Raw genomic sequence first — 24761 nt, forward strand, 5'->3', positions numbered from 1 at the left:
TGGCAGAGGAAAGATTATTCTGCGCATTTCGTAGTGCGCAGAGGGTAGTCTTCCAAGGTGCCTGTAGGTCTTTAATGTAGACCATTCCTAAATTAAAACACCATATAGAACCAGTCGTTATTATAACAATGTACTCAACACATATACTATACGTTTTCTTAAAAGATGAACGAGACTCTATATAATGCATAATATTTCAGGCAGTTCTTCGGTGCCCCTGGACCCACTTTCTAGATTTTTTGCGCCGCGAGAGTAGAGCGAGAGAATTTCGCGGGGTTGTTGCTGAATATGGCGCAAGTAGAGATGAGTCGGGTTTGCTAAGTGAAACACCGGTCGCTCCATTTTAGACATACCGACAGTTTTCAGTCTGCCACCTATTTGGTGTTCAACTTCCTGTTGGTTCTGTGCCGTGTTTTAGTTAAAACCCGGAGTGAGAACGCACCACCATGCCTCCGACGGGATGCGGGTCGGGGCGGGATGAGATGAAAACCCAGATCCAGGCATTGATCGATTCGAACCAGGTCATGGTCTTCAGCAAAAGCTACTGCCCATTTTGTGTTAAGGTAAGTCTCTTTTTCTTCTTATTTAATTCAAAGCCAGTAGAGCCCATGTATTACTTTCTTTAGATGATCTTATCTTAGATCAGAATGCCTGAGTCGTAATGAAATTGAAATCCGAGACCCTTGCAAGTGAGTAATACTGTTCTGACTAATTCCCAGCGATTCCTAGTAGGAGAGCTGGTAGGAAATGTCAGTACCGTACTAGAAGATACGTTGCTTTTTTGACTGTCGGCACAGTCTAACTAGCCTACAGAATAATTCAGGAAATATAGCCATTGACTTAGTGTCTGTTACATTATAAACGTCTAAATATGTTGACTGTTTAGGAATTTGGTCGGACAGTGCTGTTAGAGTTAATTTACAGTGCGGTAACTGCCACGGATTATCGGATACTTTGCTGTCAAGCAACATTGAGGTAGTTAAAAAGTACTGCAAGGGTTAACTACCAGTAGTCCATTGCGTATCCGACTGCGTTGGGACCAGAGTAATAAGGGCGGATATTGTAAAAAGTCGGGTAAATGAATCCTGTTGTAAATACCATTATACATAGCTGTAACAATTACTATATTCACACAATTTTAGTGTTTTGAGATTGTTTTTATTAGGTAGCTCCCCTAAATCCCTTGTTTTAAAAAGATACAAGGTATTCGTGCTTGTGACTGTGGGTGTGTGCATTCACTGCTGAGTCACAGGCAGGACATCCAGAGGTAAGCTGAAGTTCATAAGAAGTTACCCAAGTGGACTTAGTAGTTCACCCTTCACACCAAACGTACTGAACCATATCAAGTGCAGACCAAATCCTCTGAACACACCCTAATAACAAATATATTTTAAAAAATCTATACTTTGAATTATTATTTTTTTGCCTAAATCTAAAGTTTCTACGACACTGTAGTATTGTGTAACAGGTCTGTGATTTAAGTGTTCTGTCATATCACCATGACACAGACAATTTATTAACTAGGGTGTAGTATCATATCAAGAGATTACGAATAAACAAGGTGCTGAAGAACACCTTCTCACAGACCTGTTTCACAATGTAGTTATTGTTTTGATAATTTAAACTTGATAGATATCCGGTTTGCATATGCACTTCCTAATTGGTTGTAGCTGGCACTCCATAGAACATCAATCTAGCAGGTCAAGGTTCCAAAAATGTTGATGGAAGTGCAGAATGTAGAATCTTGGTGCAGCTGAATGCAGTAGTAAATTTAGGTTGATGACTAGGCTAAATAGTGTGTGATGTCACTATAATAGCACCACCAGTAAAGAGCAATGAGCAAACCTGATGCACTTTAATGTATTGGAAGGAAATATGTTGCTTGTAGAAATCAAATCCATATTTCAGTATGGAGGGACACAGCAGTTTCTGTTTCGATGTCCAGGAAATATAACTATATTGCAGTGTAGGAAGAATTAAACTTCAAACAGCAACACAAGCAATTGATCTCCTCTTCAACCACTTGAGTTTACCTTTAATTTCTAAAGCTTATTGTACATCGTACTTGTTTCCTTTAGGGGACTATAAAGCGAACATGGGGAGGATATTGTTTAGAAAAATATTTTGTAGGAAAGAGTACATTTTTACATAAGTCTTGACACATTTTAGTGATACTCAGTGTCTTTGATTTTTACAGGTAAAAGACCTTTTCAAAGAGCTAAATGTGGCTGTTCATGCTGTGGAGCTTGATTTAATTGGTAAGTAGTAAAATTAGTTGTGTTACTAAAATGCAAAACTGCTAGCTGGGATTTAAGGTGTGTGCTGTTATAGATTCATGCTGATCTGCTCAGGTGTGGTAAAGTGTGAAACTAGTGCACACCCGTAAGGATGGCCCTCAATCTCGGAATACATGAATCTGGTTTAATTGTTTGTAAAGAAGTGCATGGTAGGATTAACAGTTGAATATGAAGGTTTAAAAAAAGTCAGTGTGTTGAATTATACATAATGCAAATTTGAAATCTCTGTAGGAGAGGCTCGTGTGACAGGCACTGCAGAGAAGTTCCATGAATACTAAACCTAATTTACTTAAAACTATTGCTGGGATAAATTTGTTATTCATGTTGAAATATTTTTGAAAAATGTAAATAAATATTCTTTCATTTTGAATTACCTTGAAAACAAAAGTGTAATGTGTACCATATTACAGTACAAAAATCTCCTGTGTAAAGAAACAAAAATAAAAAAAAAACAGTACAGTCACTAACCTATTTAAGAAAGAGGTGAAATACTTGTCAGTACAGTAGAATGTGTAGTATTTATCAAAGGTCATTTATGCATTGGTTTCATTTGCATGATTTTCATACAGTCTTTTATAGATTCTGTTACGTCAATGAATACAAACTTGGACAGTTTAGCCACTAATTACATTTCAAGCAGTGTTTGTTGGGATTTTCTATAATATATTATTCATGATCTACCATTTCAAGAATATGGTCCATGATTTGTTATTGCTTTGTAAAGACAATCTTAAAATAGCACAAAGGTAATTTTTATATGTATGCCTGGTGAGTGTATTTAAGTCTGTATCATTCCTTTAGTGAAAGGTTGTCCTCCAGCCTTACAATGCAATGTTATTGTTTTTCATTTGAGCACATATAACCTTTGCCATGGGTAACAAGAAAATAGCTGAATCATTCACAGGAAACTTGGCCTCCTTCCATATCTCCTGTAACAGCTGTTTAGAGAGAACATAATCTCCTATTGAAAGGAACAGCCTGTATATCAATTACATGGTAGTTTTGCCTAGTATGGAATATCACAGCATGGTAATATAAAGTGATAATGTTGCATTGTATGTTCAAAACTGCAACCTGCTGCATTTTAATGGCTATATTTTTATATAGAGTTTTATTGTTAATTATCAGTTGCACCTGGCCATTGTAAGTTAGAGCCAGGTGCAGGCTATTTAAAGAGAGCAGCCAGTCCCTTCAAGGCTGCTGCTGTCTGTGGAGAGCCCGATTTGATGGTGTTTTCAGTCGTACAAAAAAAGGTACTTTGTGAAGCCTTTTTGTTTTCAACTTTAAAAACTGGGTGTTTGTTTTCAGCCGGTAAACAGCGTAGCTGTCCGGCTTATTTACAGTAGGTTCCTGATGAATGTTTACTTAGTGCTCCGAAGGAGCTAGGTGTTTGTTTTGTTTTGATTTATTTAGTATCATTAAAAGTGCGTGTCCGCGCTTATTCTCTCAAATCCTGTGTATTGGGTCGTGTTTGGAAGGGAAAAGAACCCGAGCGAGCCTGTGTGGCGAGTCGCCAGTTTATAATTTATTTTTTTAATTAACATTTTAATTAAATCCCAAAGTAATGCTGATTAGTGATTTTGTTTCAGCCTGATAGGGTAAAAGCTTCATACGTCATTTCAATTGAAACAAGGGGAAATGTAATAACAATTTAAATGGCATCCAGACAGCTTACTTATACATTGGATGCAATCATGTATTGCCATTTCTCCATGTTTGTTACGCTGGTAAGATTATAAAGGGAATGTATAACCTCCATGAATATGTAATTGTTTTCAATCATAAGGGGCACTGCACCTTTTTTTTCTTTTTAGTTAATGTGGTGTCCAGCTGTGCATAGAAATTAGGGAAGTGCTATTTTTACAATAGTAACATTTTCTGAGCAAAGGAAGTGTTTTTATTTCAAGTGTAAGCAAAATCTGGACTTGTGCAACACAAAACTGAAACAATTACCTTCCATGTGAGAAATCTATCCACAACTGTCATGTATTTCTGCATTCTAACCCACTCAATGTTCTGCAATAATAGGGTTGCAAAATGTTGTGTAACAGACAAAAGACACTTAACCCTTATGTTTCACCTTTATTTTCAGATGAGGGATCAAACTTTCAGGATATACTGTTGGAAATAACCGGCCAAAAAACAGTCCCAAATGTGTTTGTGAATAAAACACATGTAGGGGGATGTGACAAGACCTTACAGGTAACAGCTTGTCAATATTTCTCCTTCCAATCAAGATCAAAACCTTAAAACCCAGGCCATTATCTGTAGTCAATGCTTTCATTGACATACAGGGCAAGATTTACTAAGCTTTTCTGTAGAATAGTCCTAACCAAGGTTTTAAAACTTGCTACATTTCTTCTGTACACAATCTTTTGGTTCTTTGCTTGAATTTTATACTTCAATTTGAAATATACAAGTATTCCATGAAACACGGCAATCAATCCACATGACCTACAGCAGCAACGGTACCAGGATGCACCAGTTAAGATGTCTAGGTGTTGCCTGTTGAGATGATCCCATGCATACAGGTCAATATCAAGGCCCAGTGGAGGCTAGGGTACATGTGTTTTCCAATGATTTTGTTTAAATGGAAATAGGAGAAAAATAATAGAATGTGCTGGTGGATCCAGCATGTTTGTCTTTTTCATTTGCTAGTGAAAAGATCCAAAATAAACTTGTGACCTTCCCACTCAATGGGGTGTCTTAGAATAATGCAATTATCACTCAAGGCCATTGCAAGAGTGACAAATAAATGGTTATTTCTAATTTTGAGCTATTGAGTTGTGTGTATCAAGTGCTTTTTAAAAATAGCTGTTACATTTACATGTGCAGTGCGCCACAGAAAGGAGGACTGATTTCTTTATTGAAATATCCAGTCTGCAGAAACTGTGTTTTGTTCACCTTAGTTTCTGCATCATTTGAGTTTGAAGCTTAATTTCAAATTTGCATTTGCTGTCAGTAGTTTTACAACTCTGCATTTTACGCAAATGCATTCCTCCTTGCTACAAAAAGCTATGTACGTTTCTTTCTGTTCAAGAAGCATCAGATAGTAATCTAAACAAGTTCTGTTTTTCTTCCTGTTTTCGTAGATGATGCACTATTTTCTAATGCATATCAAAACTAACCACATTTAAACTTTTTTTTTCTTTTAGTACTGTCTGATTGATTTTACAATTAAAGTTTAACTGCCTTCTCTTCAAATACGCAACGTTTTATTCCTGTTGGTTTTGTAAATGCGTTACAAGACAAAAACAAATACTGCATTAAAAAACAGTTTTAAATGTTGCTCTTTTTAAAACTACTTTAACATCCTTTTTTATTACAGACCTCTATGAATAAGGATAATACATAAATGTGTTAACTCTCAGATTGAATTAGAAAACAAAACAAAATGTGTTGAAAAAGTATTAAATTATTAGGAATATTTTCCATACTATCTTTTAGTTAATGCAATCCCCCCCAAAAAATAGGGCTTTACCAGTCTTTATATCCATAGGCTCACAAGGATGGCATGCTGCAGAAACTCTTGGAAGGATCCATTGAAACCTACGAGTATGACCTCATTGTCATTGGAGGAGGCTCTGGAGGTCTTGCTTGTTCCAAGGTATGGAGTGTAAAACAACATTCAGCAAAAAAGCAGCAGTTCACAGAATTACAGTTGCAGGGCTTTCATTGTATTTTGTAAAAACATATCATGCTGGTTGTAAGTGTTTGTAAAACAGCTTTTATGATCGTATTATTATAGTAGCTGGCAATTACTTCATGCGCACTGATTCTATTTAATTCTATTTAGCTTTACAATGTGTACCAGGGGTGTTTTAGAATTAAACAAGCTGTCATTAACAACAACAACAGAATAAGATTTGTGCCTTATTTTGAAATCACTGTTTGCATTGTCTTCGCCTCACCTTGGATTTCTGTTATTTTATAGGAGGCAGCAACATTGGGAAAGAAAGTCTTGGTGCTTGATTATGTTGTTCCCACACCGAAAGGAACGACTTGGGGTAAGAATTTTTTTTTTTTTTTTTTTTTTTTTTTTAAACCTTAATTTGAATGCATGCCCATGCAACTTTACCCCTATTTTAAAAATGTATTCTTTTTAGTTTTTTTTTATGTTTAAACTAGTTCCTTTGTGTGCCTGTTATGTTTGGTGCTTGGTCCTCTAGGCCTTGTATATAGATAATTGATAAAAAAATATGATTATGAATTATTGCAACAGAAAGAAGATAATATAATTAAATGAAGACTATTATTTTAGGCAATGATTCATGTCCAGTGACAAGTGCACTTTCTATTGTGACATTTTAGATAAAGCTAAAATCTTCAGCATTAATGCATATGACTTGCATAGTGGTTAATAGTGAAAGTCTTAAACAATAGGTTTTTAGATTTTATTCTGATCAATGTTTGTTTTATTTTACAACAGGATTGGGTGGTACATGTGTGAACGTCGGCTGTATTCCTAAGAAGCTGATGCACCAGGCTGCACTCCTGGGAACAGCACTTAAAGACTCTCGTAATTTTGGCTGGGAATATGAAGAAAAAGGTTGGTGGGTTTGTAGTCAAATGGGTAAAAACACATTACAACAAGGAAGTGTTCAATTATTGTACTGCATAGTTTTACACAGTTAATTGTTTTAATAATTCTGCACTTTCTTCAAAACAGAACCCATTCGCTGATGTTTTCTTTGTTTTATTTCAGTGAAGCACAATTGGCAGACGATGATAGAATCTATCTCGAATTATATTGGCTCCTTGAACTGGGGTTACCGAGTAGAATTAAGAGACAAGAATGTAACATATATGAACTCTTATGCTGAGTTTGTGGAACCACATAAGATAAAGGTAACAATTTTATAAACGTTAAGACCAAATGTTTCTGCAACAATGAACGGTTTACAGTAATACAGATGTTGATCTGTCTTCATGTAAGCGGAGCAAGACTAGCAGATAAAAGGCATGAGAGTGAACTTAGACTTGTTCCATTTAGTTTTTGGACCTTTTGATAAGCTGCCTGTATCAGCTTGCTGTGGAGTACATTGGGTGGTAAAACCATAAAGAATAGTGTGAAATGTTGTTTTCTTTTGTATTTTGTTTTTTAACAGAACTATTGTTCCACAAGGTAGACTGTTGACAAATTACAGGAAGACCTTTGTTAACATTACATAAGGCATCAATGGCACACTATCTTGCAATAGTGAACTAGAATGTTGTGAATTGTGTGTATTCTGTGTAATTTGGTCTATTCAGAGTCAATAGTATCTTGTTAACTAGAGGTGTTTTTTTTCAGGCAACAAACAAACGAGGCAAAGAGACTTTCCACACGGCAGCTACATTTGTACTGGCAACAGGAGAACGACCTAGATATTTGGGCATTCCAGGAGATAAAGAATACTGCATTACCAGGTGAAGGACATTTTTGCCTATTGCAAGTTGGTAATGATGTATCTTAGTAGCAAAACTATAAAAAAGATTAAAACCTTAGAGTTAAACTAAAAAAATGGGGCTATATTGTACTGTATTAGATGTACAATGAAAGCAGGTAATGGGTGTAACGAGGGTTCATTACATGTGTGGGTTGTCGCTGAACAGTAATGAGGCAGACACAGCGCATTGGGTGTTGACACGCCGCACAGGCACGTAGATTTAACACCCACGTGCTGCCACTAGGGTACCAGCAACAGTAGCCCTAGTGTCAAATTTATTAAAATAAAAAAAATAATAAGTTTGAGGTGCTCGCAGCCTCCCTGGTCACACCCCCAGCCAATCCAGTCCTCCCGTTCAGCTCAGCACCGGGTGAGCCTAACTACTCAATTGGTTGCCTAGCAACGCGTCTCCTGTTCTGCATCCCAGCTGCACACATTTACGTACGAACCAGCAACAGGGCCCTCCTTGTCAGATGGGTATTTTACTTTTTCATGTTTGATGGCGTTAATGTAATATTTATAAAATTGCAGAGGACACATGTTCTAGACACATTTGTTCTGAACAGAACTCCCTGACATGAATGACATTTTAATGACAATCAGGTCTGGTTGAATAGTATGCTTGTGGTGAGATTGGTATAAATTAAAATACTGGAGCTTTGGTATACAGAAGAGTAAATGTATGAGATTTAATTTGTTTCTGGTTTCTGTTTGCAGTGATGACTTGTTCTCTCTACCCTACTGTCCTGGAAAGACGCTAGTGATTGGAGCGTCCTACGTCGCTCTAGAATGCGCTGGTTTTCTTGCTGGAATTGGTTTGGATGTCACTGTAATGGTGCGTTCCATCCTTCTCAGAGGATTTGACCAGGAGATGGCAGAAAGAGCTGGAACTTACATGAAAGATCATGGTGTCAAGTTTATCAGGCCATTTGTACCTACAAAGGTAGGGTGCTTTCTTTTAATTTGTAAGGGTTGTGATTTTTTTTTTTTTAATTTACAGATTTAGTTTTGGTTTTGTATTGAAGAACCATCGGATCACTGCAGATTGCGGAATGACACAACATAGTCCCAATTTAAATTGAAGAGATAACAAAAATAAAAATACACAAAGCATCTCAATAGAAGCTTTGTATAAATCAAATATGCCGTGGCCCATTTTTAAATATAGGATTTATTTTTACTTATTAGCCTGATCTCTTCGACTTAGTTGTGCCATAGCCGATCCTCTAGATACAGATATTATTATTATTATTTATTTCTTAGCAGACGCCCTTATCCAGGGCGACTTACAATTGTTACAAGATATCACATTATTTTTACATACAATTACCCATTTATACAGTTGGGTTTTTACTGGAGCAATTGAGGTAAAGTACCTTGCTCAAGGGTACAGCAGCAGTGTCCCTCACCAGGGATTGAACCCACAACCCTCCGGTCAAGAGTCCAGAGCCCTAACCACTACGCCACACTGCTGTCCTTTAGATAGAATCTGATTTTTGAAATGTAAGATTTTATATCCCTACTGCCCATGTAGATCACAGTATAATTAGACATGAGAATGTGAGTGAAATGACTTCATGGAGAAATAGATCTCAAACAGCAGCAAAACCACACGCAACAGAATATTCAGGGTCAACCTCAGTACTTCTGAAATATCCTAATGTGTTGATTTGCAAGTCATGCAAAATAGATTTTGAGCTAACTTTAACCTCTTATTCTTTGGAATAGATTGAACAGTTGGAGGAAGGAACCCCTGGAAAGCTAAAAGTGACTGCCAAGTCAACAGAAAGTGATGAAATGATTGAGGGGGAATATAACACTGTAAGTATATGCTTTCTTCTTTTGTGTTTTAGACCAACAGGACATGGTTCTGGTAAAGCATCTGTGTTAAAGTACATTATATCTGTAAAACAGTAATCTAATAATTGCTGTGGTAATTGTTTTGTACCAGCCTGCTACACTGAATTGTAACCTGTGTGTTTGTGTTCATCTTATTTTTCAGTTCGAGTAAATGTTCTGATACAGCTGTAGCATCAATTCAAATCTAAGCATTGACTAGCAGTAATATACACACCTGGTAACATCTTATTTTCTTATAGGTCTTGATAGCTGTTGGTCGTGATGCGTGTACTGGAAAAATAGGTCTAGACAAAGTTGGTGTTGAAATCAATGAAAAGTAAGTTTTCATTTTTATGTGTTTCTCTTGAACAGGATTTATTTTTTTCTGTGTCTGTTCTTTTGAGGGAAATTTGCTTCTTCATAGTGATTCAGCCGAATTTACTGCCTGCAAGGATTGACCTGGATTGCTGAAGGTGGTTAATATTAGTGTCTTCTGAAACTTGAAACTGTAATACAATTCAGCTGATGTTATCTGAGCTTGAAGTACCAAGGTATCCAAAGCAGTGATAATTCATGTACCACAAGACTGGTGCATTAGCTTTTTTTTTTTTACATTAACAATAAATGCATGCTAGGCTGGACTTGCTTGCAAGCACACTGCTATTGATGACATAAATGTTGAATACTAAATACTCTTAATCTAAACCAAACCATTCTATCTGAGCTACAGTTGAATAAAAAAGGAAATATGCAACTAGAAATGCTTTTGGGTAATACGAGAAATGCGGTCACTACTTTCCTTACTGCCTAACAAGGTAAAATATGTTCCTATTGCTATCAGCATTTGCACTATCGTAAAGTAAACAATACATGCTTCCGCTTTTGTGCTGTATAATCGGCAAGCAAATACCTGGGCACAATGGAAATGACTGCACTTCCAGTAACTTTTTTTTTGGTTCAAGTATCCTTTTGTTCAAAAAGTATTTAAGAATGTTACATTTTAAATATGTATTTGTTTCCTTAGGAATGGTAAAGTTCCAGTAAATGATGAGGAACAAACCAATGTACCGTACATTTACGCAATTGGGGATATCCTTGAAGGAAAGTGGGAGCTTACCCCTGTTGCTATTCAGGCAGGAAAGCTTCTGGCAAGAAGGCTGTTTGACGGCAGATCTTTAAAGGTGAACATCTTTACACAGCTTTTTGAAGACCACAATTGTAGTGCTTTGTAATTGTTTTGGATTAGTGTAGCTTTTAAGCCATTTGTGATGGCCACTGTTTATTCTGTAAAGGGAGAGGTTTGTGTTCAGCAGTTTCTAATAAACTAATCTTTTTGCCTGTGTAATGAAATAAAATAATTGTTAACTTCAATCTATAGCAATGTAAAGTATGATAATTATCAAAGATGATCTCAACTTGTCAGTGAATGACATATTGGGTCATGCGCATATCTTTTTTTTATAATTATAGTAACTCAAAATGTAGTAACTCTCTTAATACATTAAGAGTAACTTTTTTGTATATTGCCTGAACATGAGTTCTAAGGGGTCCTCCAAAATTAATTTACAGTAAGCGTACACAGCGTTCCCTTGTTGAAGACCCCCCTCCCCCACCAGTGTGTACATATGTACACTTAGTGTAATTGATGATCATTTTGGATGATCCCTAAGAGGATCCTTTTTTTCCTCAACCAAAAGTAAAATATCGTGATCTGTGACAATGACATATCTGGTGGCATTAGTACTTTTTTTGTAGAAAGATGTCAGTTTCATTTTGGATGGCCCCTAAAGTAAGATCTAGATAAGGATATTTATCTCTTTGTGTATCTCCCTCTTGACCAGTTCCTAGGTGTACCAAGGGGAAATGTATAATCCACAGAGCAATGAACTTGGCAATTAATAGTGGACAGTGGAAGAGTTTGGTATGGTTGGGCCAATACACTGTGTAGCCATGCCATGATTGAGCCCCCTAATGTATGACCACAGTACGAGTACTTCTGCCAGATTCAATTATTCTGCAGCTCACACTTGTCTATGAACTGGTTGGTGACTTGCACATCTAAGTTACATTGACACAAATTGTATTATACACAAATTGGCCTCGCTGCCTTTAATTTGGGAATAATTTCCTCTAGTTTTAGACAAGTGGGACAATGGATTTTAATTACCTTGTTTTGTTTCTAAATTTAGTGTGATTACGTCAATGTTCCAACCACCGTCTTTACCCCTTTGGAATATGGGTGCTGTGGATTATCAGAAGAAAAAGCCATTGAATTGTATGGCGAAGAAAATATTGAGGTAAGGACTTCCAAGGCAAAAAATAAGGCATTTTAATTAACACTAATGCTGTCGGGCTGAGGGGACTAAATTCTGCTTGAACATCTTGCCATGTTGGATTTACCATCTTCCATACCCTTAACCACCCACCATTCATTCTTAGTCCTCAAATATGCAATTTGGACAGTTTTCAGAAAGATTTGTGCTATTTTTTTTAAATACACGCTTTTCTTATTGTTATAAAAAACAGAAAATACAGTATTTCAATAGAAGTTAAATAACAACGTGTTTACAATTGTAGCATTATAATATAGATGTAATTGGTTTTATAACTTCTTAACTGAAACAACAAAACCTGAAATCAGTTTCTTACCACTTGCTAAGTATCTTTTATTCTAGGAGCTGAAAATCATTTGTTTCTTTTTTTTTTTTTTTTTTTGTTATACAAAATGCAGCTTCTTGGGGTACATGACTAATACATATTTACCAATAGTATATTATATGCTATTGTTTTTATATCCTTAGTTTCAAATGCCCATTTTTTGTTCATTTATGTTCAGGTGTACCACAGCTTGTTTTGGCCCCTGGAATGTACAGTCCCCAGCAGGGACAATAACAAATGTTATTCCAAGATTGTCTGCAACAAATTGGACAATGTAAGTACTTAATTAAATAAATAAATATGTTAAAGTTTTTGAATGGGTCTGTATGAGGGATGCCTCAAGATCTGCTTGGAAAGTTTAGTAACAATGCATATTGGTGAGGGAAGCGGGAACCATCTTATTTAGGAGTTGAATGCATTAGGTTAAGGGTAGCTTATACAGCAGAAATCGCCAAACCCTGTTGGACTGACCATTTTAAACCTTTATTTTCTTCAGTTTTGTTCAATACTTGTATGTTTCTCTTCAGGAGCGTGTTGTAGGATTCCATTACCTTGGACCCAATGCTGGTGAGGTCACACAAGGCTTTGGTGTAGCAATAAAATGCGGACTTACCAAAGAATTGCTTGATAACACAACTGGCATTCATCCGACCTGTGCAGAGGTAGGGGCTTTCCTAATAAATGATCTGCTTCTACATATAACACTTGTGTGTAATCTATGAATTAGGAAGGCTGGCGATGTATGCATGAGCGGATTGAGTTAACAGCCATGTTAACATATAGGCTTAAAGTACATATTTAGTGAAATAGTGAAACCTGTAAAATAAGTCATATTTAAATTCTGAATAATGTTAGTCCAGTTAATTTAACTTGTACAGATATGTATCTGTAAAAAAAAAAATGTTCTTTACTCCACTATATGATTTCCATGGTGATGCTAACACTTACCTTTACTGTTGCAGGTATTTACCACGTTGGGTATTACCAAACGGTCAGGTGCTGACATCACTCAAAAAGGTTGCTGAGGTTAAACCCTGCTGTGTAACATCTGCCCACTATCTGCAAATTCTCCATTGGCCTGTGGCTGACTTAAACTGCACTTGAATTCTCAGGTAATTTCAGGAAGCAACAAGCAGTAGAAAGTGACAACTTCAGATTGTGCAGGATGACCGAGTCAGTTACAGAGAAGTGTTTTAGCAGGGCAGAGGGTTAAACAGCGGGGTTAACTTGGTAAACCTTGACCCTTGGCATGCTTAGAAATGCACCGAGTGCCTTTTTGACGTCTTGGCCTGGAATCCAAAATGTGGTGGGCTAAGACTGATGACTTCTGAGCAGCATTTGGGATTCTTCACGTCCAATCAGATGTCTGAGCTTCCTTCTGAGGGGACCTTCAGTCGCACATAAGATTTGACCTTCAATATTTTTTTTTTTTTTTTTTAAATAAAAAATCTAGTCTTTGGTAGAAATGAAAGACATGTGTTTAATTTATTTTGGAGTTTATCAGTTCCAGTTCATTCTCACTACCTTGATTCCTACTGATTTTAGAAGCAGAAAATGGCTTTTACATGTGTTACTGTCAAACATTCCACTGCAGATACAATGCAGTTTTAGTAGAACTTAAGGCTGCCACACACCTGACGTGATGCTATTTTTTTTTTTTTTCATTGTGTGAGAAGATACTTTCACAGCGACATAAACATACACACCAGAAGTGACACAGAGGTGATGCGACAGGTTTGAAAACTGCCAGATCTATACAGCTATTAAAAATTGCTATTGACAAAACTATGATCAAGACTGGTACACATTCGTCAACATGATGTGTCTTCTATGATAGTATTTTAACATACATGGCAATAAATCATACATAACAGGCTTATCCAGTTCTTTTGAAATGGACTCCCATATATTGTCTTTCTAATTGTGTATTTTTTCCAGTGGCAAGTATTATTTTTTCCTCCCGCATCACCTGGTGTCACCTGTGGTGTGAAAGATACTTAACAAAAGTATAGGTTCTATTCATTTTGTGGGTATCTGGTGGGAAGCAGCTAGAATGTAGTTTGGCATTTTTCATGTAAGGGGATTCTTAAGTTGTCTCTGCAGGTGCTGTATACACTTATTTTTCGCTTCATTAAGCAATTTTCTGTTTATTTACTACCCTTAACATATATACATACATAGTAATATGTTTGACTTCTGTTTTCTGTCCTATTATAAGGAATGACATTTCTTCTGTTTCTACCAAAGAATTTACAGCTGATTCATCAGAAGTGAATACAACTAAGATTAGATGCCTGTAGTTTTAAAATTTCTAAATGATGTGTTAGTGCTAATAAATAACAGCTGTGTGGACATGGCATTGTATACATGTTGAAATAAACATGTCTTCATTGCTTTTCCATGTTTTGTCAATAAATTCTCCAGGTAAATTATGAATGTTTGAAAAAAATGTATCTTTTAAAATAAATGTTTGTTTATGACATGAATACCTTGTTTTAAAAATCTGATCTTGCTACAGTGTTACTGGCATATCTTGAGCTCATTAAAGCTGAAAAACCTGCAATTATGTGAATTTATTTGTTTGTTTTGAATAGACCTGTAACCAAACTGGCCAAAGGCAATTTAAATTCTATTCAGTTTCAACTATTTCAACACTGAAAAAACTTGAGTAATTTTTATTAAGTAGTTGAGGACATTTGTTGGTAATATGGAAATCTGCTACCATCTCAAACCATGGTGTTTTTTTGTTTTTGTTCACACTGATTTCCAGTGGTTTGTATCACTTCAGTAGGAGGGAGGGAGGGAGGGGAAGACCACTATAAGCTTGTCCTGTGGACTCTTATTCACAAACTGTCTGAATTCATAAAGGTGTGACATGCCACTGTGGTGAAATGCAAAGTTTCCAGATAGAAGGCTCTTTCCACAGCTAGTGGTCTGCAAAGGAACTGTAACTTCTGCCTGATACATCAACATTCTCCAAGAAGGACTACTGACTGGCTATGGCATCTCGACAATAACAATTTCTATTAACCTATCTAGATAGATATGGGCAGTTAATTAAAAATAAAACATATAACATGCAGAAAATGAAAAATAACATGCAAAATCTAATTTCATACTTTGACAAGTATTTATATAAAGCTGAATCTACTTTAATGTGTATCTTTCGATAGAACAATTAGAAATGATACAAATCACTTTTTTTTCTAATTTTTATCTAGTTTATTTATTTTATTGAATATAAATACAGTTCCACTACTAAACTCGGCACCATGCAAGGGATAAAAAAATCATGGCATCAGTAAATCTAACAAGTAACAAAAACAGCAGTCATTATTTAAAACAACATATTCAGTAACCGATTATTATTATTATTATTATAACAACTTCAACTGCAGTAATCAATATGTTCTTGTATTATACTTTAAAAATAACTACAGCCGCTCTAGCATACAGTACATATTTAAATAACGTTTATGTTACCTTACAGAGATACCCAAAAACTCGTTTGTGCTGTTGTGAAATGACGTGTTTGTTTTTGTTCCAGTAAGGTAAATTGAGTTTATCGTGTTGTTAAACAACTGAAAGACGCCGTGCTGCTTAAATTAAGGAACTACTTTTCGAAAACAAAAGGTAATACAATTCCGTTTGTGTTCACATTAGGCTTTATCTGAGTACCTTGGGTCGTGTAAATATTATTAGGATAGTTTACTGAGTATAAAAATATCGGGTTTTATAAGCACTCAGGTTCAGTTATGTAAACTCAGTCTCAAGTCAAGTGCAAAGGTGCAATGTACAATATGTTTCTGTTTTGAACATACTGTGATGGACATTGCTGGTTTTCATCTGTCAACTTCACATTATTTATTTATGAATGTGTTTGTTTATTTGGAGTTGTGCAGGGCAAACAATTTACGTTACCATTTGTTAAACGTGGATTTGCAATTTTTTTTTTTTTTTTTTTTAATGTTCCAGCAAACTTAACGTGGATGTGTGGTGACTGAACATTACACAAAATATTATTATTATTGATAATGTGCAAGAACTAACAAGAAACAATTGCGTAATTACGTGCAATTAGGATTTCTTAAATTAACATTTTGCCGGGTTATATATTTAAAGCTTTCTATAAAAAAAATAAAAAATAAAAAAAAACCCAAAACTCATCCCACAGTTTTGGTGCACAACATTTTTATATTGGTTTTAAAAATTGACCATATTAATTCAGAAATAGGTATACATGTTATTAATTTATAAATGGTAGTGTGTCCTGTATCTTTCTTAACAGTGAAACTTGCAAGGGTCAGCATGGTTACAATTTCAGTCATTTATTTTAATGATGTTTTTACTGGGTATATCAACTGTGATGTAACATAACATATTATCTACCGGAATGTTTCGCTGATAACAATAACATGTTACTTGCAGTACAATCTGTTATACTTAAATACAGCAGGAACTACAGTGTATAAAAACAAGTACAGCAGTTCATATTTCCCTGTAATGATGAGACCTATGCTAATGGCCTAAAACATGAACATTTCCTCTTGGATTACCTATTTAAAGTGGCAGTATTTTGGTCAAGAGAGGCATATAAAAATCCAGATTCACCAAAATATTCGAAACCCCAGAAATGAATAAAAGAGATTTGGGATGAAAATCACTCATTTAAGTCTGATCGTTATATTCTGGGGATCATGGAATGAGTGATATTAAGTGGGTTTGACTGTATACCTGCCAAGGACTGAAATGTGGGCTGTGTACTTATGATGCTAGTACTGTAAATGAAGGGGTGGGACAGTGCTTTTCAAAACAGACATTAACCTATTAATCGTACATTTGTAGTCATGACTGAAGACTGACAAGCAAATAAGCTAATAAAAAACAGTCATGGATACTGCCACCAGCTGTTTAATGGAGCATCAACTTAAAGACAGTATCAGCAAAGAGGAAAGGTATGTGTAGTGCAATTCACAATTTAGTGACATCAATATGTCCTTCAGTTATGGATTCTATCACAAAGCTTTAACTCATGACGAGGTATTAAAGGACAGTTTTTTAAAAGTCTGTTTTGATTAATTAAGCTGTTGTATCAATTACTCTTATTTAGCTATTTTACTGCCTCTTTACCTTTTTATGATTATTGCAATTACTTAAATACTGTGTTTTTTTCATTCAAGTCTCTGTTTAGTTCCTTTCACTTGAGTTCAGGAGCTGGTTGTCAGTTCTAGTTGCCTGTCGTAGATATCTCTAACATATGTCCAAAGTGTCTCAATAGAAGTAAGAGCCAGCACTATCTTGGTCTGCCGCTTTGGATCACCTTGCACTTGAGGGCACTTGAGGGTTACTATTATAAAGAGACTGGCTGATCTAGACTACATCATTATGTCTATAACAAGCAATTAAAACCAAAGAGCAGCTTCTGAACTCCTAGTCAAAGCACCTTAACAAAAAAAAAAAAGTTTGAGTAAGTGCAATAAGAACCATCAAAAATTAAAAGATAGGGGAACGATAAAAAAAGTTTTTACTTAGTTTGTACTTTTTAACTGACAAGACAAGACCGATGAAGCTTGGTTTGAATGACAGTGTGTTCGCCTGCTGTTGATTCTAAGCTGGCTTGATAAAACTGTAGTCGTTTGATGTGTGTTCATTATTGTAATTATTCTAGTCCAGAGAGAACAATGGAAAATGGAGACCACAGCCTTGATTTCAATACGGCTCAGGAGAACATGATGAAATCATTTAATTCACTTGCATTTGGCCTGCGTTTAATGAAGATGTACGATCAGCCCAAGCATCACACTAATATAATGGGGGGTAAGAAGGATGAGTCATCATCATACCTCTCTAGTGTCCTTTCATCAGCTTAACTGTGCAGCTCGTATTTCCAGTTGCTTCTGTTACCACAAGCAACAGCAAGATCGGATTGTAAAAAGACAATCTTAGCCATACTACCTTTATGCAATACAATATATATTTATATATGTAAATGGCGATCAGATTCAATTGGGTCTTTGTGTAAAATTAATTATACACTTAAATACAAACATATGCAGTATATGGATACAAAATAAATGTTTATTTCCATGGGGAGGTGGAGGGATGTTAATGCTGACTTGAGCACTGAGAATTTGTACCCTGGAGGAAGTGACATAGAGTAGTGCTGAGGGCTGTCTCTCCTCATGAACAATGCTTTTCAAGCACCATGTTGTTTTCTTAATTATTGAGTACTAGAAAAAATGATACCAGATCTTTCTACAACTAAAAAACAGAAGTCTGACCAACCAATAGCTCTCAAAGTTTGATACCCTTTTAAATATATACATCAGGTACTGCATCTTCAAGGTATGGCTCAATAAAATAAAAGGATATATTTAAATACCATGCAAATTATGTTCTCTTTTTGTGCTTGCCAGTTACGTATAATAGCAAAAATCTGAGACTGATCATATTAGATTCCCGAGGCTGTTCCAGCTGGTATCTTCTTTCTGGCAGTGACTCAAGTAAGCATACTTTAATTCATTTGTCTTTTACTTGGCTTCACTTTTTGCTTTATTAGATACTGTACTTCTAAAATACCAACATAACAACCCACAATGACACAGCTCTTTGCTATAATTCAATTGAATAGTTTAAAACTTCCATTTCACTCTTTCACTAAAATGTATAATGCTGTGCTGTATAGCTGGAATTAACTAACTCTTTCTTGGTAGCATTCTGAGGCCAGTTTTACCTAGCATTTCTAGGAGTCAATTTGATCAAGCTGTACTCCCTCAAAATAAGTTACAGCTGGATTTAATTGGAGAATTTTACAACATCAACTACCTATTGATACTTATTATTATTTATTTATTTATTTATTTGGCAGATGCCTTTATCCAAGGTGACTTATTTATCCTGTAATTAACCCTAAAAAGGTGGACAATGCAATGTTCATCGGTACTGTAAAATGCTCTCATAAAACCCCACTTTCAATTTATTTTCTTGTATATAATTAAACTGAATTTAGAATACAGCTATTAAGAAATGCTTTGCAGTAGAACATTGACAATTGGGACATGCCTACTTCTCCTTGATTCATGCATGAATTTGCATGCCTTATTCCTGTTATCAACAGAATATCAATAACTCAGAGGAAGCGCATAAGATATTCAGGTGTTATTCCTGTGGTATTCAGTGGGAATTCATTATGAATTTGCGGACAGTATTTTAAAGTGTTACCAATGTTTTGCAGGGTTAGCCGCAGGTTTCGAGGAGACAATCTTTATTTTTCTTCTTTGAATCAAACCCTTTTGTTTTAGTATGGTAAACTAAGCTACTTACCATTTTGACATGCAGACTCGCTTGCCTAAAATGATCCCAAATTAATCAAACCTGAAATATTGCATTTGTCCTTATAGCTCAATCTAATTACATATTAGTATCCTAATACTAATTGGTGGATAGTGTATTTGCAGTAATGCGTCATTCTTCCAAAAGGAAACAATATGTACCAACCCTGTGGTTCTCTAAAAGTCTATAAACTGCAACTGCTACACAAAATACAGAGAAGAGAAAATGCGAAATTATCAACGTGGTACTAGCTCTGATAAAATGCAGATTTTTTTCCCACCAGAAGCTGGGATGGAAATAATTTTAAGTTTAAGTTTATGATTTTTTAATATATGATGACTATTATAGTGATTGTCTTACTATAACAGTCTTACTTGTCATATTCCACAGTTAAAAGTAATGTCAGTTGACAGGTATACATGCAAGTATTGACTTTTTCTCTCAGGTTTATAACATGGATTTCTGTGAGATAGAGACTGCAGATGATGAAAACTCCCATCTGGTTATGACTATTGTATTCAACCCAGTGACTGATGAGCTCATCACAGGAGGGCTTGATGGGATTAAGGTATTGGAAATTCAAGTAAAGAAGTTGCCATGAATGCTTTACTCCTACATTCAATAACGTATTATAACAAAAGTCCATGATCAAATTCTGGCAAATGATTCAAATCAAATATCCTCATCTTAATAATGTTAATGCTATGAATTAAGAAAATGCAAGCACGACATGACAATACATCAGCCTTTTCTAAGCCATTAGCCCAAGCAATCACAAGCCAGAACTCATGAATAAGCTGGCCATCGTGACCTAGATTCATGTGAAGTTGACTATAGGATGACCAGTTTTCTTCTAGATGCTGTATATCTAATAATTTAAGTTAACTTTGAGGTTAAGATATAGTTTTCAAGACTTTTCAGGACATTGTTTGGGAGGGGGGTTACAACATGGTTTGCATACAGAAATATTCTTGACCTATACTAAAACTTTTCTAGTAGTCCACTGTAGTTCTCAAGTAATATTTATTTGGACACAGTAATGGACATATACAGTAATATGTGCACAGTATTGTACATTAAAATAAAAGTGTCTTTTAGTTTTGGAAGTACAGAAAAAAACCTATCAACAGGTTTTCCAAAATTGCAGCGATGTCAGATTACGGACTCTTTCTCAGGTAAGACTGATAGAATAAATAATAAAGAAGGAATGAATTAATTGTAATGCAACCGTGAGTTGTTTGTGTAGTTTATTCCTACAGTTGGTCTTGATGCAGAACATTTTAAAGGTTAGTTTTAATCTAAAACTGTATTCACATGGTATGGAATGTATGTGATCAATTATGTAGCCATTTTTCTCAGGATTTGTCAAGCTGACGGGAGACATCCTGGAGCAGACTTTCTAGAACTCAGCTGCTATTCTTTTTTATAGCTAGCAATCAAGGTGAAAGAGTGCTTTTTACATGATGGTATTGGCATTTATGAGGTCATCTGGGCAGTAACAGTAAAAGTTTAATATGCACTGTATGACTTGAAGAAAAAGGGACATTGCATCTACAATAACATGCACACTGATTCCTAAATGCAGGGCAGAACAAATACACATTAGCGGGGGCTGGTGTACAAATATTGACCAGGATGTGCCTATGCAGCAGCTGTATTGCTGCTTGGATCTGAGCCTCTTCTGTTACGATATGGGTGGAAACCAGCTGCTGCATCTAACCAAAGCCCACAAGAGCAACATCCTCTCCTGTATCTACTGCCCCTACATCAAAGTTCTGATTACATCATCTATAGACTTAAAAAGTAGGTATTTCTTTTTTTTTTTTCAGTGGATTTTTCTGTATTCATTTGCTGTTTGTCTGATGTCAGACAGCAATCAGTTATTTAATCAGATTGCAAGGAAGTACCTACTTCAATTACCAGAAAGTCTGCTTTTATTGATTTACCAAACCAGCAAATTTGTCAGGTTGTGCTTGGTATTTAAGGTACATTTTAAGGGGTTCCCAATAAAGGCACTGCTGGGGTGAGTTATGAGATTGGAAGCTTGCTGATCTGGGATGGGGACCTATAGGAAGCGCTGCATTGGCCTTTGCGCTCCTGTGGGCTAGAGAGGAACATTGCCTCTTAGGTTCCTCTCACCACGCCACAGCGACCCCTGTGGGTCAGATGCCAGATGAGGCCAGGCAGAGATCAGTAAGGCTGAACTCTCTATACCAGGGTTCAGTAGCATAGCAACATCCACTGGTTCATCATGTGAAAAACAGCAGGAATGTGCGTCAAAATTGCATAATTGGGAACGCTAACTGTATTTTTCTGAAACTTCAATATGAATTTTAAGGTATTTTTCTATGTGTTTTCAACATTTCTAAAAGTATGGTAAGATGCTGAAACTGAATCAGTCTTGTCCTTGTGTAATAGCCGAATTGTTTTGAGTCTGTTGTGACATACTGTATATCATGGTAACCTTTGATTATCTGTTTATAGATAAACAGTAGCACATTTTTCAACCAGAAGGAAATTTAGAACATATGCCATCCTCTCTTTTAATAGAACTATAGTATAATGCTTCACCCGTGTTTAGTTGCATTACATTGAGATGCTAAGGGGTTTGGTCTTTTCAATATGCTATTTATTAAGAGTAGATAGACTTGTTTTGCATTCTTTCACAGTAAAGGCTTGGAGTAGGCAAGGATTTTTGATCCATGTGTTTCTTGGTCACCCTGTGACAAGTCTCCTGCGACACCCAGAAACAGAATCATTTTTCCTCTCTGGGTCTTTGGATGGGACAGTCAGATTTTGGTCTTTGGATACCATGGAGCAGCTTTATTGGTAACCAGCATTTGAAAGTCACCAACATATTTTTGTGCAGCTTAAATAATGTAGCAATAGCATGACACAATGTGCCCGCAAAGGGGAGACTATTTTGTAACTGTAATAATCGCAATACTGTTTTTTTATATGAATTTAACCCCATCCACCATCAAACACCCACAAACTACAAATATGTGCATATCATAGTAAACTTTTTTGTTTTTGTTTTATTATAGTGCGGGGGCAATGTGGCACTGCAGGTTTAAGTGCAATAGCATTTAACCTATGGGGGCTTTGGTTTAACTTAGGCATAGGAAAATATTGTAAAATATGGTGAATGCACAGTATAAAGATGGGAAAAGCATTGTAAATGGAAAAATTACCTTGACAATTTACCATAGTAATAATTGATATGGTCTCTTAAAATAAGACATTTGGCACTCATATTTGCAGACAGCAAGAGTAGAATTGAGACATTCTTGCAGGGCAATGTGGAGAGGTTGAAAATGATCAGTGCTTGTCCCTGCAGTTGAATAAATACATAAAAAGTGTAATTTAACTGTTCCACCTGCAGCCTGGCTGTGTTTGAGGAGGGTATTCAGGAGTTGGGACTGACTGAGGATAAGCTCCTGTACTGCTGGTCCACCAGGAGGATTCACCTGTATAACCTGAACCATTTTGTCGAGTTCTGGAGCCCACTGCACTACCAGGTGTCTTCACTCAGTCTCTGTAGGGCAAAGAGCAAGACCACCAGAGTGCTGGCATTAGGAGATGCAAATAGGTACAAGACTAAAGGACACTGGCCGTACTAAGAAAACTGGGGGTAAAGGATTGACAGATATTTCTTGAGTAAAGGCTCTTAAGATTGTATTGCGAGCTGGGAAAAAAGTATACTGTGAACTTTGAGTAAAACAACTACTATTTGTTACTGTTCTAAAATGTAATTTATATGTTACTTGCTTATTCCCTCCACCTGAAATATCACGCTTCACAGTTACTTTCCTTTACAATTCAAACAGCTGAATACAAATGAAATAGTTTGCTACAAGTATACACTTTTAAACACAAATAAGTTTTTTGTTAAGTTTGTAGTTTTGCAGGTAGTAAAATGTTGCTGTGCTGCTGCTCTGAAATTGAAAGGTTACTTTTTTCGTCCACTGTTCTGTGCTACCCCTACTGGGAACTAAAAAAAAAAAAAAAAAAAACTGAAGTGAATACACCCTTGTTAACCACCGTGCCCATTCCATATTTGAAAACGCTCAGTGTTTTTATTTGTAGCATCCAGATCCTATCCAGGTTGGACGGTACTAAGCTGTGCATTGTGCCACCACCCCCCTTTGTCTCTCCAATTCAAAAAGCACCCAACTTTGTGTACAGCAGAGAAAGCGGGATAATCGTTGTGCTTCTCAGCTCATGGGAGGGGTGGGTCTATACTGCCAGGTGAGTGCTCTACAGTACTTGTTTGTGTTGGTACACCCAGTCTGTTCTATTATCTGTACAATAATAATATGCAACACCTCCTTTTCTACAGAACTGATCCGGCCTGCAGAGTAGCATTCTGGGATATACGAGACTTACAACACCAAGCGGAAGTTTATGAAAGAAAACATGCAAAGCTGTGAGTTTTTACTATCAGTACAGACAAGGATGTCAGAGACACGGTGACCACAAGCCAAATGAGCATCTTATCCACATACTAACTGTAGGAACGGACATTGACTGTTTAAATGTATTGATTGTGCAAAATTGCGCAAGATTGTGTGACTAAACTTTATGTTGCTAATACAGTGCCCCCTATTGTGTAAGCAGTACATTATTTATTTAGTTAACTATTCAAGTTATAACAGAAAATATGTGCTTAAGATATTGATTGAATAATGTCTTTGAATTTAGTTTAGAGAATAGCCAGTTGTTAAGTAGCTGTAAACTAAACAGAAGAATATTCTTATTTAAATGCGCCCCCTCTATAATTTCAAAAACATATGTAAAACTCGACTCACATAGACAAATGTTTCAGATAGCACCTTCATAAGTGTCCTAGAGGAATACGTTTTTAGGCTAAAGGAGTGTTGGAGTGAGTGCCTTTTTTTGATATATAAGTTTCTAGTGGTTTAAACAAGGGGCTTTGTGCTGACATACAATTCAGTAGTTACAGTACAACTTATTTGTACATATTTCCAGGGTTGAAAGAAAGAAGTCAATACTTCACTGCACTGTGAATGTGAGTTATGGAAAGTCACTGATGTGGGAGTGTTCCGCTGTAGGCTGCCTCTCTTCTCCAGTGTGCTATTTGTCTGATGAAGGCATTGTGTGCCCAGACACACAGGAATTCATTCTGTGTGGAATGCAGGTAAAAAAACAAAATGACAACAATGTGTAAGGTGTCTTTTAGTAT

The 24761-nt window shown here is 36.1% G+C and overlaps 2 protein-coding genes across 2 annotated transcripts; both read left to right on the forward strand.

Annotated features, from left to right (window-relative positions):
* Positions 1 to 239: 239 nt before the first annotated feature.
* On the forward strand, positions 240 to 14786 carry LOC117964003 (thioredoxin reductase 1, cytoplasmic-like). The gene is made up of 16 exons (XM_058988790.1): positions 240 to 563; positions 2198 to 2258; positions 4390 to 4499; positions 5797 to 5904; positions 6232 to 6304; positions 6727 to 6846; positions 7003 to 7145; positions 7591 to 7706; positions 8444 to 8669; positions 9455 to 9547; positions 9826 to 9902; positions 10590 to 10746; positions 11755 to 11862; positions 12402 to 12497; positions 12751 to 12885; positions 13186 to 14786. The coding sequence occupies exons 1-16, from the start codon at positions 447 to 449 to the stop codon at positions 13246 to 13248; spliced, it is 1803 nt and encodes a 600-aa protein (XP_058844773.1). The 5' UTR covers positions 240 to 446; the 3' UTR covers positions 13249 to 14786.
* Positions 14787 to 21093: 6307 nt separating this feature from the next.
* Positions 21094 to 24746, forward strand: LOC131697869 (uncharacterized). The gene is made up of 6 exons (XM_058989604.1): positions 21094 to 21358; positions 22225 to 22384; positions 22941 to 23147; positions 23645 to 23806; positions 23898 to 23984; positions 24548 to 24746. The coding sequence occupies exons 1-6, from the start codon at positions 21199 to 21201 to the stop codon at positions 24744 to 24746; spliced, it is 975 nt and encodes a 324-aa protein (XP_058845587.1). The 5' UTR covers positions 21094 to 21198.
* The last annotated feature ends 15 nt before the right edge of the window (positions 24747 to 24761 follow it).

The sequence above is a fragment of the Acipenser ruthenus genome, chromosome 16 (genome assembly GCF_902713425.1).
Source record: "Acipenser ruthenus chromosome 16, fAciRut3.2 maternal haplotype, whole genome shotgun sequence".
In the NCBI taxonomy this organism is placed as follows: Eukaryota; Metazoa; Chordata; class Actinopteri; order Acipenseriformes; family Acipenseridae; genus Acipenser; species Acipenser ruthenus.